General features: G+C 46.7%; 1 protein-coding gene across 4 annotated transcripts in view; it reads left to right on the top strand.

The window, feature by feature from the left end:
- ETS1 (ETS proto-oncogene 1, transcription factor) overlaps nt 1-15,910 on the top strand; it is a 64,483-nt gene that overhangs the window by 35,368 nt on the left and 13,205 nt on the right. For 2 of the 4 annotated variants that reach the window (XM_047072282.1, XM_047072283.1), the window contains 4 exons: nt 716-916; nt 3,682-3,759; nt 4,636-4,884; nt 9,229-9,489. In XM_047072282.1, coding sequence (XP_046928238.1) covers nt 716-916; nt 3,682-3,759; nt 4,636-4,884; nt 9,229-9,489 — 789 coding nt within the window. The remainder of the gene's footprint in view (nt 1-715; nt 917-3,681; nt 3,760-4,635; nt 4,885-9,228; nt 9,490-15,910) is intronic. The other 2 variants (XM_047072284.1, XM_047072285.1) reach the window with 1 other exon arrangement.

Raw genomic sequence — 15,910 nt, 5'->3', positions numbered from 1 at the left:
ACAGCAGGTCTGGTGTGAGCACCACAGCCTGCCGCCCTCTGAACTCTTTGAGGGCCACGCTGATGTACTCACGTTCCACCTCAGGCCACGTAGGAAGAGTATGTATTGTCTGTTTTCTGATGCTGTTCCAGCCTTGCAGGATGTCTGGTGTGATGAACACAGGCACCTGATAATATTGTTATTAGCAAATACCGTTTGACTTACTGTTACTAGTTGCTATGATTATTACTAGTTGTAATTAGCCAAGGTAAAAATGATTAATGATAATGCCTCAAGTCAGTTATAACGGTGAAGAGCAGAGGCAGGTGAGTGCAATCTCTAGAACAGACTTGACTGTCATTATTGCTATTAAAGAAGCCATTTTGTTCCTTTGTCCTGGACTTAAAAAAAAAAAAAAAAAAAACCTAATGAAAATAAGGCAGTGAGAGAGGAGCTTCGTGAATTTTTTAATGAAGGGTGGAGAATACTCATGTATTACTTTTTTGGTCGATGATAGTGATCTCCTAACTGGCGAGATAGAGAAGTTGGGGATGTTGAGTGTCGGGGGGGAGTATTATAAATGGTGCCCCACAACATGCCTTTATAGGCGGGTGCTTCCTAAATCTGTAAATGAGAGAACATCCTCAGGACATTCAGATCCTTTAATGTCCTGTCTGGGGCATGGGCAAGAGGTAAAACGTGACCTGCTGGATCTCCCTTTGCTCTCTTTCCTCAGACCCCCGGCAGTGGACAGAAACCCATGTTCGGGACTGGGTGATGTGGGCTGTGAATGAGTTCAGCCTGAAAGGTGTGGACTTCCAGAAGTTCTGTATGAATGGAGCAGCTCTCTGTGCGCTAGGGAAAGACTGCTTTCTCGAGCTGGCCCCGGACTTCGTCGGGGACATTCTGTGGGAACATCTCGAGATCCTGCAGAAAGGTAACGGTGTGGAGGCCGGGTGGGGCTGCTGCAGCGGCAGGTGAGGGAACACACCCAATGGTGGGACATCGATGCCATGATGTGTGGGTGTCCCCTCGAGGTCTTAATACGGGCTGTGGAGGCATGTCAGGCTGGCGTGTGGCAGGTGCTTAGTAAATGTTAGTTTCTCTTTCTCCTATGTATTAGGGGTCCAGATTGTAATATTTCACAAGATTGCACTCTGGACGCTTCTTGCGATGCAAAATTCTCATCTCCGTTCTTACCTTAAACTCATGTTCTCTTCGAGCAGTGTCTTCGGCCAGCTCCAAGACAGATAGTTGTTTTTTTGGTTTTTTTTTTTTTGTTTTTTGCCTGGCAGTCTTCATACCCATTCCCTTGATCCATGCCAGTGTGGTACCTGTCCACATCCCGCAAGAAAGCTTCGATGCTCGGAGCTAACTAGTAAGACCGGCTTCCCTGCCCAGTAACGGGGTTGGGGTTACAGCGGTGTGGTATACCTTTGTCATCCAGAACAGACACCGGGGTCATGTCAGGATACCATGTTGCAACCTTGTAATGACATGGCCTCCTCTACGAGCCTCTTCCAACCTTTTTGGACCAAGTGACTCATGTACCACAGTCCTGGCTGAGTATAGAAACAGCAGCAGGCGGCAAACTTGGGTGTTTTTGCACTTATTTTTCTGAATTTCTTCTTAAAATAAATTGCAGTTACCAGCAGTCAGCGGTGCCCTCCAGCTGACTGTAAGCCTAGAAGCCCGGTGGCCTCTCTGACCCAGGCCCACCCTTTCCCTGTGGTCACCAGCTCCAGCCCGTGGCGCAGACGCTGGGGGCGGGGAGCAGAGCTCCGGATTAGAACTTTTATTCCATATAATACCTTCCTTTGTTCGAGGAGATTTTCCACTCCGCGATGCTCAGGAGAGCCCCAAATTAGATTCCTCTGGGCCCAGAGGTGTTATCTTCCTTCTCCTCCGCCTCTGCCGGAAAATAAATAAATAAACAAACGCAGTCAAGAACTAGGTGAATCTCGCTGCGGCTACCACGCCTGAGGCCTGAGGACGGCCGGGCACAGGCTTCCCGAAACCCCGACATGTCCCTGTGACTGCACAAACACCCACTCCTACGTGTTGACACGAGTGACCTGTTTATAGAGGGAAGAGATGGGGCAGGCTCATAACAGATCTGATGTAACCATTGGCGTATAAACACAAAGGTGGATTCTACCAGACCGTGTAACCCAAATTTATTCTACTGATAACGCTGTTTCCCTCTCTTGAGCTCCATGGAGTTGCCAGGTGTTTCTGGAGCGTTTGTGATCACAGCTGTCGTTAATAACTGCGCAGCACCTCCTTGTTCCCGGAGTGCTTTCAAATACGTGTTGTCTCTGGATTCTCAAAACAGCCCCGTGAGATGCGAAGAGTAGCGCGGGTGCCGTTGGTGTCCTCATCTGTAAAATGAGGGCAGATTAGGTGGTTTCCTCTAGATCGCTCATTTCCTTAAACGTAGGTCTTCTTTGATTGAACTTCCTGCCCTGCCTTCTTTGTATAATAATGTGGACTCCTGCGGGAGCCTCTGGGTCCCTGAGACAGGTGTAGCTTACTTGCTCCCCGCCAAGGCATAATGGAATAGAATTTAGGCAGATGGGGAAATAATTGAAGATGTTTGCGAACACGAGTCCTCTCGTCCTACCCATTTTCTACTGGGAGAGGCAGTAAAGAACCATCTCCCTTCAGATCCTTGAAGAGCTGAGCAGCGTGTTTGCATGGAGGCTATGGCTTTTGTTCTGTAATTAAACTAGAGCAACAGAACATAGCTGTTTGGGGTGGGGTGGAAGGCCAAAGGTACAGGGATGTTTCAATCTGATAAACTGCTAAAGCAGAGTTTAATCATTTTATCTCGACTGGGAACTGTTTTTTCGGTGCAGGCATAAACTTGTTTTCCCAGCAGTCTCTGCTCCCAACAAGCTATCAGGTATCTGAGGAAAAAACCCAAACCAATACTCCCTCTTTATGTCTGATTCTTACTGTGAAACAGAATCAGACCCCTCCATACAATGGCTGAGGTCACGGCACTGGATTCCAGGGTAATGAGAGGATCCTGAATTTACCTTCGTTCAGCGGAGACCTTGTCTGTGCTTAGTTAATTCGCCTACATTCCTTTCTCCTTCCAAGGGGAGTTAGCACCAGGTCACCAGCAGCAGTTGGTGATAACTGTTTTCTCTCTTTGTATAAGCCCTGCCACATCCACCAAAGAGTCACCTTACCAGTGTCCTGTTCTCCTCTGGGCCCACACTTGAAATGTGGGGGCGATTGAAAAAACACAACACAAAAACCAGACTTCTGTTAGAAGAAGTTAAAATCAACCTACCTAAAGATTGTAATATGTTTCCGAAAAGTTTTGGAACGCATCAGCCTGAGTGTTGGGCTGGTAACTTCCCAAGCCTCCGATGGTAATGTGGTACACGCGTCCATTAGAATGAGGGTGGAATGCCTTCCCAGCCCTTGGAGATTACTCACTGGTGTTCTTTCCAAGATATTAAATACCATTTTGCAGCTACTGAAATAATAGACTTAGCCATACTTTTGTGATCTCATTTCTAGACAAGGCCCCAGTCAGGGTAGACTCAGACACCAGCTCAGTTAATGAACATGCAGATTTCTTAGAAGAGGGACTGAGATCATTGCAGTCCTTATGTCCAAGGTCCTTTTAGGCCAAACGTTACTTGTGCGTTGACCTCTTTGTTTTGTTCCTCGCCCTGTCTGTTACAGAGGATGTGAAACCATATCAAGTTAATGGAGTGAACCCTACCTATCCAGAATCCCGCTATACCTCGGATTACTTCATTAGTAAGTTCGTCTTTCACTCGTCTCCTGTGGTTTTTTCTTCCTATGATGGGGACCTAGGAAAGGATTCCTGTCCCAGATGATCTCAGGCTCCTTTGTGGTAATTCTGTGGAAAATAATATTTTCTTAACTGTAGCCTCTATGTTATTTATTTTGTTATTCCCACAAGGCACAAGGCTTCAACCTATTTACATGTTGGTGTTTTTATTAACCTGCAAACTCCTTCATGCCAGGATCTCTCTCTCTGATATCTTCAGCATAAAAGTCATGCAGAGAGACTACAACTTGACCCCTGAACTTTGACCTTATTTGATCCCGTGCACCATGCTGGCCATCAGAGGGTTGGGTTAGAGATATGGCTGTGGCCCTTTCTCTTTTCCTTTTACTAGCAGATATGACAACCCAACCATACTGGAGAGGTGGCCAGAAGAAGAGAATTAGGGTAGGGCTGTTCTTATCTGATGGCCTTGCTTTGGAAGGGAGTCTTGAGCAGGTTGTTTTCATTTTACGGGTTTATTATGATTTTTATTCTAATAACAACAGTGGTATTCACTCCAAGATGGCAAGTGTTGGTAGGCAGTTTACACATACACTCTCCTTTGATCTTTATCACAACGCTCTGAGGAAGATTGCAATCATCCCCATTTTAGAGATGTGTAAATTAAGCCAGAAAAGGGAAGTATCTTGTCAAGGAAGTATCTTGTTCAGTAGTAGAGCAAGGTTAAACACCCAGGCCCTCCTGACTTAAAATATGTTCCTTTCAATCTCTAAGGTAGTAAGCTTGTTTTCAGCTTGTGGGGCTATTGTAAATGGTGAAGATGTGCTTATTTTAGGTGCAAATTGGCCCTCTCTCCAATGGCACACGCTCTCTGTTTCCAGGTTATGGTATCGAGCATGCTCAGTGCGTTCCTCCCTCGGAGTTCTCAGAGCCTAGCTTCATTACAGAGTCCTACCAGACTCTCCATCCCATCAGCTCAGAGGAACTCCTCTCCCTCAAGTATGAGAACGACTACCCCTCGGTCATTCTCCGGGACCCTCTGCAGACAGACACTTTGCAGACGGACTACTTCGCCATCAAACAAGAAGTTGTAACCCCAGACAACATGTGCATGGGGAGGACCAGTCGTGGTAGGTCCGATTTCTTCTCTAGAGGCTCTTGGGTTTCCGAGAAATTACCTAACTTTGTGAGTTTTCCAGGTCCCAAGAATAGGTAGATATTAAGGGCTTTCCAACCTGGAATTTTAGCCAGGTCCACCATCATGACAAAGACCATGGTGTCCATGCTGGAATTGGCATGGTGACCAGTCACATTTCTTACTTGGGTAAGATATTTTATTAAATAATAACTGGTTGAATGTGGTGGTTTTTAAAGGTATGATTTATCTTCTTTGGGAGAATTTTGCTTCAAGAAGACACAACCAGTTAAAAATGGTTCAGGTGACCCTGCTGGAAAGCCCTGAACTCCACATGTGCCCTAGTGTTCCTCCTAGAGTATTTCTCCATCAGACCGTAGACCCTGGCTTGGTATCTGAATGACCTCTGCTTCGCCTGGGCTCTCTAGCCTCCGGTGACTTCTTTGGTTTGGGAAGACACAAGATGGTTAACCAGTGGATTATTTGGAATCGGTCATCAGCAGTGTGGTGGAAATGTGTAATACTTAGCTAGAGGACCAGGGAACAAGGTGGCCAGAGGCTTCCAAAAGAAGGTACTCTTGTTGACACGACTCTTAGGACAATGATAAAACATTCACTGACAGGGAAGTAAATGTTTCAAAATAGAGCTGACTGACTTTATAAAGCAAAGAAAGGTCAAGCACACCCGAATTTAAGATCAGGACATCAACACTCAGAGGCACACGCCCACCTCGTGAAGTGTCCAGATTGTTTTGTTTCTGAGAAAAGTAGTCTTCTGTCAGGAGATATTTGTTCATCGAGGAAGAATGAGCTGATTTCTAGAAAGTTGGAAAAAAAAAAAAAAGCCGATGGATAAATGGAGAAAAATTACAAACAGGAAGAGGAACAGGAGAAAGCTCCTCGAGCTGGTGCTCTGAGCACTTCGGCCACAGAAGACAGGCTGGGCTGGCCTGGGAGTGATTTCTGCTCAGTGATGAATCCCTCTGCTGCCTCTTCTGAGCCTCAGAGGGGAGCCCAAAGACATCTTCACTTTGAAGAATCATTCTACAGGCACCAGGGGCCATACACATTGTCATCTTCTTTGAGTGTGAGGCTTACACTTCCTCCCAGCAGGCACTTAGGGTAGGCAGTAGGCCCTGCAGAGGGAAAGTCCCTAGCAAAATCTGAACCTGTAATCTTCCGTCTTAGGGCCCCAGGGTGTTTGTGTTTCAGACCGAAGGGGATGGGTGGAACCAGTTTTGCCTTCCCCTTTCTGACTCTTTTTTTTTTTTTTTATTTTTGGATGCATGTCTATTTAAATACATACACACACATGTGTTATGTGTGCGCTTTTTTTTTTTTTTTCCAGGCAGGTCAAAGCAGTAGAACTCTTTCTCATGGGGCTTTCTGTACATATATGCGATGAGGCCGAGTGTGAGGGCTGGGCTCTGCCGTGGCATAACTTCGGGTAGCTCTGCCGTCACGCTGTTTTTAAATTGCGTCTGGCTTTGCGTTTGTGTGATTGTCCCTTCTCCCCCTCCTTCTCTTGTTCTTGGTTTTGGGCCCCAGCATCCTTCCGACCCCACGGTCAGTGACTGTGGACCGGAGAGTGACCCGGACGAAGGGGCGCGGGGTGTTTCTCTCTGGCCTCGTTCTCCTTCCCTTACGACAGACTGACCACACGAACTGGGGAGGAAGACCATTTTGCTCATGGCTGCTTTTTTGCAGTTGAGAAGTTCCGCAAACATGACATCTTCCAGGGGCTGATGGAAACGGCCATGGTGTGATTGGTTCGAATGAATGCATCACTGTTAGCGGATTATTAGTAGTAATAATCGTGGTATTCGTGTACAGCATTATAGTATACAAAGTGCTTCTGTGTCCCACTTATTTGGACTCTGAGTACTGTCTTTGTGTTAGTCTGTGCAGCGGGTTGCTGTGGGGCTACCCCATCCACTGTTCAGAGTGCTCTGAGGTCTCTTTGGTGGAGTCCGATAGCTTTGGAAGGAACTTGCTCTGAGCCATTTCTCCGAGAAGCTTGCCAGTGGACGTCTTCGAGAGCACATGCTTCCCTGCATGAGCACAGTAGCATAACTGAGTGCCTAATCCAGTTGGATTCAACCCATTTTTGGAGAAAATACCCGTAAACGAAGGTTCCCAGCTCCAGGATTGTGAAATAGAGCTAAAAGAAAGCAGCCTACTGCCATAAACCACAACCCTCCACTGAGTTACATTTGGCTCATGTTTGAGAGGCTGCCAGAGGGTGGTTATGGCCTAGTTTAGTGCCCTTGCTTTTTGGGGCTCCTTGGAAACTCAGCTCTCCTGCTTGTGGAAATTCCATTCTCCACGGCCTCCAAATATAAAAGTGACTGACAGAGGTAGGATCGGCTCAGAGAGATTTACGTATCAATACCACCTAAATACTGGCGACTCGGGTGGGGTGTTCTTCATGAAAAATTCTCTTTCTTCGGCTTTCTATCGGTGTGTTTGTCTCACAGAGAAATTGAATGACCATTAAGATGGAGAGCTGGTCTTAGCCAACACCTTTTTATGAGACACCACAAAATTTCCTGTTCTGTTCAAAAAAGGCTATTGCATTCGCATTGTAGGCTGTTTTCTTGAGTCTTGTAATGTGAATTTTCTGGAAAAGACAATTCTTTCATTTGTCATAATAATAAAGACTTGCAAACGTGCCAGTGGACTGGGTAGGCAGAGCCAGTAACCCATGAAGCTCTTTGGTTTGACTTCTGGAGATTACTCTTCTTCGAATGGATGATTTGAGGAAGGAATGAGATTAAGTAGGTAAATAACTACCTTTTGAATGGATGGTTTGAGGAAGGAATGAGATTAAGTAGGTAAAGCAGTATTGGAGGGGATAAGGGGCTCAGGAAATCTGTAACAGTGGCTTTACAAAAAAGTATATATTTAGTTGAATACCTTTTATCTTGGATTTTTTGGTTGTTTGTTTAAATTTTATGAGCAACATATCTTCCTTCCCAATTAGTATATATTTAGTTTCAGTTTGGATACCATAATTAAATATTTGAATTACACTGTGCTAACCACAACCCCCACTATTATGAAGGGGAGAATACACCAGAAACCCACCAGTATTAGCTTGTATAGGCCAATCTTACTCTGGGCTTTAAGCTTTCTAGTAGACCAGCCACCTCTGAACAACTGAGAGTTGACGTAGTATTTCTGCATATACATTTGTCACATCCTTTTGCCTCTTGGCTAGTGCTGAATCAAGATGGCCATTTAGTCTCCCGTGATTTAGTTTAGGTTGTCTGAAAACTGTCTGGAAGGAGAACATAGAACATATTCCTGTGAGCTTTTTAGCTTTTAGATACATTTATTTTCCTCCAAATTATTTATTTTTTTGGTTAGTCTCCTTTTTAATGGCATTTTTGCCAATGGAAATTTCTCTAGGAGCTATTATGCAATCACAGCAGCTGTTTATAACCTGGTTTGGGAAATTAATGAACTTGCATGATCTTGTGGTCAGTTAAGAATGCCTGAAGCAACTCCTAGAGTAAAGGATTTCTGACATTGCTATGGACCTTAACTCTTTAATCAGCTCCTTTGTTTTTTATTGGCCACACTCCCCCAGTGAAGTATAAATTCCAAGTACAAAATTGTACTTGGAGAGGACAAAGAACATGGATAGAAGAGCGATAGTGTTTTTTGTTTGTTTGTTTGTTTGTTTTTTAATCTCTTGGAAAAAAGCATCTCGTAACTTATTTCTGTATTTGAGAAGGCATAGAGGCATTGCATGTATTTCATTTAAAAATAGTATTTGGAAAAAATGCTAAAAAATAACACTTCAGTTCCAAGGTCAAGGAAGGTGAATCTGCTCTTAGTCTAGTGGAAATTTTTTTTTTCTTATGACCAAAGTATTTTGCCAAATTGGGCCTTTTGAAATCATCTCATTGGCCTGATTTGGAGTAGGGAGTTAAGCCTGACACTGCTCTGATTTCTTTATCTCTTCGTTGAGTCTACTGCGTCAGCCAGAAATTCTGTAATACCGTGTATGATGCTCTGCTCTTGGATTTCTGGCCCTGGAATTCTGGTTCTGAACACTCCTGTGCCCCTCTGACTGATAAGAGCAACATACAGCTGAGTCTCTGTCCCGGGGGCTGTAACACAGGACAACACGGTGGCGGTGGGCTCGCGGACGGGGCCCAGTGAGGCGCCCTACCCCCCCGGACACCCATATGCTTCCGTTTCCACTGGCCTCTCCATTCTTCCATCCCTCCTTCGGGTCTGATGAGCAGTCCGTCGTCACTGAGAGGGTTTTTACAGTTGTCTTTTCCCAATTCCTCTCCCCCTGCCCTCTTCCCACCTCCTTTTCCCCCAGGTAAGCTCGGAGGCCAGGACTCTTTTGAGAGCGTGGAGAGCTACGACAGTTGTGACCGCCTCACCCAGTCCTGGAGCAGCCAGTCCTCTTTCAACAGCCTGCAGCGCGTCCCCTCCTATGACAGCTTCGACTCAGAGGACTATCCAGCCGCCCTGCCCAACCACAAGCCCAAGGGCACCTTCAAGGACTATGTGCGTGACCGTGCTGACCTCAACAAGGACAAGCCTGTCATTCCTGCTGCCGCCCTGGCGGGCTACACAGGTAGGCGCCCTGCCCCCACCTCAGCCGCCTCTGTGTGCTTATTGCCATGGGTGGGTTCAGTAGAAGGCACCGTGTGCATGTCCCTAGAGACTGAAGTCAGCCTCTTTCTTTTTTGCGGGGGAGCTGGGACGAACAAGCCTCTAAGACGTCCGATCCGTCTGTCCCCCCATTCTGTGAATAGCCATTGACTTTTGGAAGTAAACAGTGTCATTCTATCCCAAGGGATCATTTCCAAGAGTGGTAGGGAAAACTTCTCCCTCAGAGGCATCATGGAATGGCTTACACTCTAGATTGTTCTATAGGGGAGTTCTCAATCGGCTGGCCGTTCAAATGGTAAAGGTGCCCTTGGTCACCCTACACTGTCCAGATCCTGGCCTCTCTGTTGGGAAACCCTTGCTTTTTTCCTCACTTAGCTCTATTACTGATTTTCTTCTACGAGTGAATGAAGAAAGAGCATGGGATGTGGGAGGTGGATATTGAGAGCTTAGGCTTTGATGGAGAATCTGGGTAATCAAACAGTTCATTGTCTGAACGTGTCGTAGCCCACGTGCTGCCTAACCTTGGAGGCTTTTGAAGAGGGTATCTGTGAAATATCCGAGGAGCGTTAATGTATTAACTGTCAGATCCTTTCTAGAAGACTGTAGTGTTTTCTAAGAATTAGAAATTGTGTTGCTTGAGTGGAGCTTATTTTAAGCTTTGATTACTCCCCTGTGTAGGCCACCATTGTCTTGCACTTGACCCCACCCTGGACAGGTTGACATGGGGGCACCCTTCGTGTGGATGGAGGCAAATCGTCATACCTGTGTTTCTAGGGCGGTGCCTGGCTGATCTCAAAAGCGGGCTTGATCCTCATTCTTCTAGCAGGGAACTCTCAGGGTTTTACTAGGGAAGCCAGCTGACCTTTGAGAACGACTCAAAGGCTGAGAAAATTTACTCCACCTTTAAAGTTCAGGAGTGTGTCTTTCGTGCTGTCTATTCCATTTAGCTCCTGGTGCAGTTCCTTGCATGAAGCGGTGGCCAGGAAATATTATTTCTGTGTTTTAAGGTAGCAACAAGGTCTGTACAGAGTCAGGACCCAGAAAGGCACCCTGTTCTTTCTACGGTAGCTTCCCACAGTCTTTGCTTCAGTGTCACTAGCATGTGGAAAAGTGCTGCTTTCCAAGGGAGTCCTCTCCCATCTCCGGACAGCAGACTGTTAGAAAGTTTGCCCCTTTCCATTGATGACTTCTGGAATGAGGAAAAGTGTATTCAAGGTGTATATTCAAAAAATATATTCAGCCTCTTTCAAGGTGTATAAGAGTGCTGGCTCCTGTAGTCTCAGCTCCTGGGTATTTTAAGCCCCGGACTCCAGTTGGATACTGAGGAAGGAGTGGGGAGTCATGCAGCTTAATTAGGAGGAGAAAGGAAAGACCCAGGAACCTCCAGCATGACTGTATGGGCTTGGGAGGTGGCGGGGTCTCTAGCTGGTCACGCTTGCTTCTGTTCTCGCGGCGCGGGGAGATCCGTGCTCTGCCATTTGCCGAATGTAAAGGCCAGCCCTTCTTCAGCCTCAACCCTGACTTCCGGTACCAAGTCCTGAACTTAGTTTCCCCTCGCTGAAGGTGTTTCTGTATTCTCTCTGGCATAATCACCCTTCTCACCACCAGCATCCACAGTCAATGTTTCTCCTATGGCAGTTTTCATCAGTCTGTCTTAGCTAGGTATGTGATCATGAAAACTTGGCTTGGGAGGGTGGTTTTGTGGATAACGAGATTAAGGAAACTGACCCCTAAGTTCTAAAGTTTGGATTATGGCCAGAGAAAGCCTGATGGTTTCGGTCGCCCTTCATGGGAAAAGATTCTGGTCAGGATCTCTGGCCGTTACGCAGATGTAGGAGTTTCTGGGAGGGGTGGCAGCCCGATCTCCGCCTCTAATAGAAACCCCTCTGAAAGTGTTACGTGTCTTAGTTATTGGATTTCCTGTGTGGGAGAAGCCTGCCGAGCTAACAGTCTACAAGAGTGACTGAAAGGGTTTTGACTGAGATGATCTTAGTACCTCGAAAGAATTATCTGAGAATCTTTCCAAGTGTCCCTGTTTCAGGGAGAGACAGGAAGGGATGAACTGTGAATTCAGAATGAATGTGAAATACAAATTAGAGACATGAGCTGCCATCAAGATAGCCCAGCATCAGCCTGCTGCCCGCGAGGCTTCCCTGGAAGTCCAGCTCAGAGCCAAATAGATAGGAGCATCAGAAAGTTCTTTCAGCAGAAATACAGGTGTGCTCTGGAGGTCTGAGTTATGGCTGACGTCACCCCTGATTTGGATGGATTTTTTTAAATTATTTTATTTTAGAGAAAGAGAGAATGTGTGCGAGAAGGGGGAGGGGCCCCAAGCAGGCTCCATGCTCAGCACAGAACCTGACATGGGGCTCAATCCCACAACACCCTGGGATCATGACCTGGGCTGAAATCAAGAGTTGAACGCTCAACCGACTGAGCCACCCAGGCGCCCCTGAGTGGGTTGTTTTTAAAAGGTGCTCTTGCTTTCTTCCTTCTTTTCTCTGTCTCTCTCTCTCTCTTTCTCTAAGGGAGTATAACACCCAGTGAGTGGAAGAAGAGGGAAGGTGACTGTCAGTTAAAGGCCTCGAAGACTAAAGCAGCCGCTTGCATTTAAAAGCACGTTTTAAGCATCTCACCATCCAGTTTTGCTTTATGGCTGGGGATACAGCTTTTCACCCTGTCTCATATGGTGGTGAGAACAATAGCCCAGAAAACAGAAGTCCCCTGGGCTGCCCCCCAGCTCTACCACACTGTGTGATTTTAGGCAAATTTACCTTGTACCCTTTTCTACTTTTAGTAAAGTGGAAGGTGTTCATCCTTATCTTGGTGGTGGGAGATCTGGGCAAATGTAATTGAACTAAATCAGTTAATGAAGCAAAGGAGTGCTAGGTATGATACTAAGCATGGGGGGTGTGGGTTGGGAGCTCAGTTGTAACAAACCAGTTGTTCCAACAAATGTTTCTGAGCACTGTTGAGTGCAGATAAGGGCCAGGAGTAGCCCTTGAGGGTTCATGATCTTGTCGAATTTGTGTAATGAGAATTGTCCTTAGACTTGGACTAGATTTTTTCTTCTTGCTGTGGTCTGCATGAAGGTCAGGATTTGTTAGGCGTATGGGGGGGGCAGCCCAAATTTTGGGGACATTTTTCCTGGGCTCAGTGCTTGGTGGAGATCTGTCCACACTGCAAACGAATGCTCTGTGGTGGTTCCCTTGCCCTTGCCCGCTCATTGTGGTCCCGTATCATTTCAGGTCCACTCTAGGGGATGGGGAAGGGGATGGAACATACCTGTTCAGCCCCCTCCGCCAGCTGCAGGGCGTGCACGTGCCTGGGATTCCTAGAGATGGGGCTCTGGCCTTATGCAGACGTGTTAAGATGAGCTGAAGTTTGGAAGAGGCCTTTGGCAAGCAGAAAGCGTTGTATGAGTGTTGGCAAACTTTCTATTGCCTGTTAAAGTCACACCTATTTTCTCTCTCCTTTTTTGTTCATTCCCTTAAAATTCTGTTACTCCAGAGTATGTGTGGCCACACAGGAGGAGCCGTGTTCGTTTCCATCACCAGTACTTGGCTTCAGCTAAAGTGTGTATGTATACGTCCTCCGAGCTGGGAAGAGAGTCATTTCCCTGCCATTACGCACAGGGAGCTTGGGTCTTTGTCTCTCTCACCTTCAAAGGACTGCATTTCACTTCTTCATGTGATGTCTTAGTTACTGCACTGTACGTGTGGAAATCAGTTAGAAACTGAATTTTCACATTCTCTTGCACTGTTACATTCTTCCTCCGAAGATAAGAAAATTGCATCAACCTTCACTGGGCTCCCATGGCAACTTGTTAAATTAGGTCAAGATGTGGGGGCAGATAACGTGGCTTGAAAGGCTGCCTGTTAGCTGAGTTAAGAATACATCAAATGCAACGCTGGCTTCCGCCAAAATGTACCTTCTTACCTTACTGTGAACTGCTTACGGTTATCAAACTGATACAATCAGAAAGCTCCATTTTCTCTTGTTTGAAGATACATTATGAACCCCGTCCAATTACAAAACAATCTGAGAGAAGTGGCCCAGTGTTTTCCTATCTGTTTGGTAGACCTAAGCAAAATGCTTCCCAGATCCCTGAAAAACATAGCAGTCTCTGATTATTTTTTCAATTGCAGTAGCTACAGAGGAGCATTCTGTGTTGTCAAATAGTGTTCTCTCCTCCTCTGGCCCCATTTTGTAGATGAGGAAACTGAGGCACAAAAAGTGACCGCGTCATTGCCACGTGCCCAGAAGTAGCTCCCGAATTGAACCTCAAGTGCCAGTTGTCTCACTCACCTCTGCAGTCCTTGTCCACGTTAAGGAACGAGAAGACTCGTTGCTTACCTCAGTTGCTTTCCTACAGTAGATTAGAGACCTTGTCTCCCACTTGTTACCACTTAGCACCACACGTATACGAGTTGGGGCTCTTTGGAGGACATAATGCTAGCCTTTGGCTTCAGTCTAGAGTCGTTGGCCTGTAGGTCACCTTTGATCGAACTTCATTCCGGATGGCCAGACTTTATGCCAGATAAGGCACCCTTCCTATCACTCGTGCTTCTTGAGCAAGCCTGGTGGCAATGCTGTTGTTGTCCAGTGCCTGGGTATGTCCCCACCCAGAGTTGCAATTGTGAATGAAGTGGTTCAGGTCTCTTTTTCATCCTGAAGGCTGAAAAAGGCTGAGCCCAAAGCCGTTCATTAACTTTCGTTTCATTAACTGTAACGAAATGATGGAGTGCTCTGCAGATTGGTGAAAATACGGTCCCTCATTTTCCTTATGGCTAAATGTGGGACTGTCGGGAGTTCAACTTTCAAATACTTTTGCATGAGACATCACCAAAAACAGGAGTACTAGTCTTGTAGAAAACGAAGCCCCATGCAGTGCATTCCCCTGGAACCCTCTCGAACTGCTTCTGGACTGAAAGACTTCTTGCTATGTCATAGATGGCCCTGGAGCCAGTCTAGAGTCATACAGTAAGAAAGTCCCTAGGCCAAGCCCAGAACCTTGGAGTTCTGGCTCACAGTTAAGTTTTAGGGTTCAGTAACCCAAAGCTACTGCTAAAACGTGTTTTTGAAAATAAACAACTTCACTGCAAAAGGAAGTGCTTCAAAGCCCTTCAATTCAGAATGAAACCCGAGATTTGGCAGTGTTACCTGAAATCGGAGTTTTCTGAAGGAAAATGGGATTGCAAAACAATCTCAAGGTACTCAGGTACAAATAGCAACCTAGGAGACCTTTGGTATAAGCCCAAGTTACCGATAAGGAAAGGGGAGAGGGGTCACCAAAGCAAATTCCTAGTGTGGCGGGACTTTGTGCGGGAGATTTCTACAATTCTGAATCCAGACGGGTATGTTATTAGGAACAGCATAGAGCTTTTTAATTTGGGGGTCAGGGGAGGGATAACTACCGAAGCCACGCTCTGGAATATAGTCTCTGGGTGAAGGCCATCAGTGTAAGAGTGTGTGCATGGGCTGTAGGTGAGAAGAAACAACTTGTGGACTTGAATATAGAACTCTGGTCCCCATTTTGGGCAGTGACTGCCTTCTCCAGGTGCCCTGAGGTTCTGGGGGCAGGCAAAGGTGGAGCTGGCCCGCAGGCTTGCAGGCGGCCAACCACAGTCTCAGTGTAGAGCATCCTTGGGTAGCACCTGAATGGGCAGGAGGAAGCGAGCTCAGAAATGAGAAAGGCAGCAACAGAGAGTGTCTCCCCTTTCTGGTTCAGAGGCCCTGTGATGAGCAGGTTGCAGGAAGCCAGGCAGACACCCCCCTTGGCCTAAAGCGGGGCATTGCTGCCAGCCAGCATCTCAGAAGCCGGGCAGGATTCTGATTCTCTGTGCTGTGTTTCGCGGTGGGTCCTGGGTTGGGGGAGGGGTGCGTGGAATGGTTTGGGGGGAGGGATCTCCCTGGAGTAATGGGTTAACATGCCGCTCAGTTAGGAGACTGACGGGGAAACACCGTGGGTCATGGGGGAGGGAAACTCCTTGGGAAATTTGAACTGGATGAGAGAGGTCCCTTTCTCTGGTCTGCAGGGCCCTTTTCCTGCTTCTGCCCCCTGATTCACTTTGTGGTAGTTCTTCGTAATCATCTGACACGAGTAGAAAAGGATCACAGGGGAGCGGGATTCGGCTTCATTATTAATTTTCTTTTTTTCTAAATGTCTTTAAAAAAAAAACGTGGAAAGGGAGGCTCCCTGTTTCCTCCAGTTGTTGATGAAGGCCACAGCTGACTGAGCCACCTCCTCGTCTTGATTCAGTTGCAGTAATACCTTGCAAGCTGTCTTTGCCCATTTACCCTTCACACGGTGTGCCCCAGTCCCTGGTGCCGTCCCCAGCTACCCAAGGCCGAGCGGGTACCCGGATTTTGGATGGCAGGCG

The sequence above is a fragment of the Lynx rufus genome, unplaced genomic scaffold, assembly GCF_022079265.1.
Source record: "Lynx rufus isolate CCGP_SWC_20201006 ecotype Redwood Valley unplaced genomic scaffold, mLynRuf1.p SCAF_9, whole genome shotgun sequence".
In the NCBI taxonomy this organism is placed as follows: Eukaryota; Metazoa; Chordata; class Mammalia; order Carnivora; family Felidae; genus Lynx; species Lynx rufus.
The sequence above is the reverse complement of the archived record's forward strand: the minus strand, read 5'-3'. Positions and strand labels throughout refer to the sequence as shown.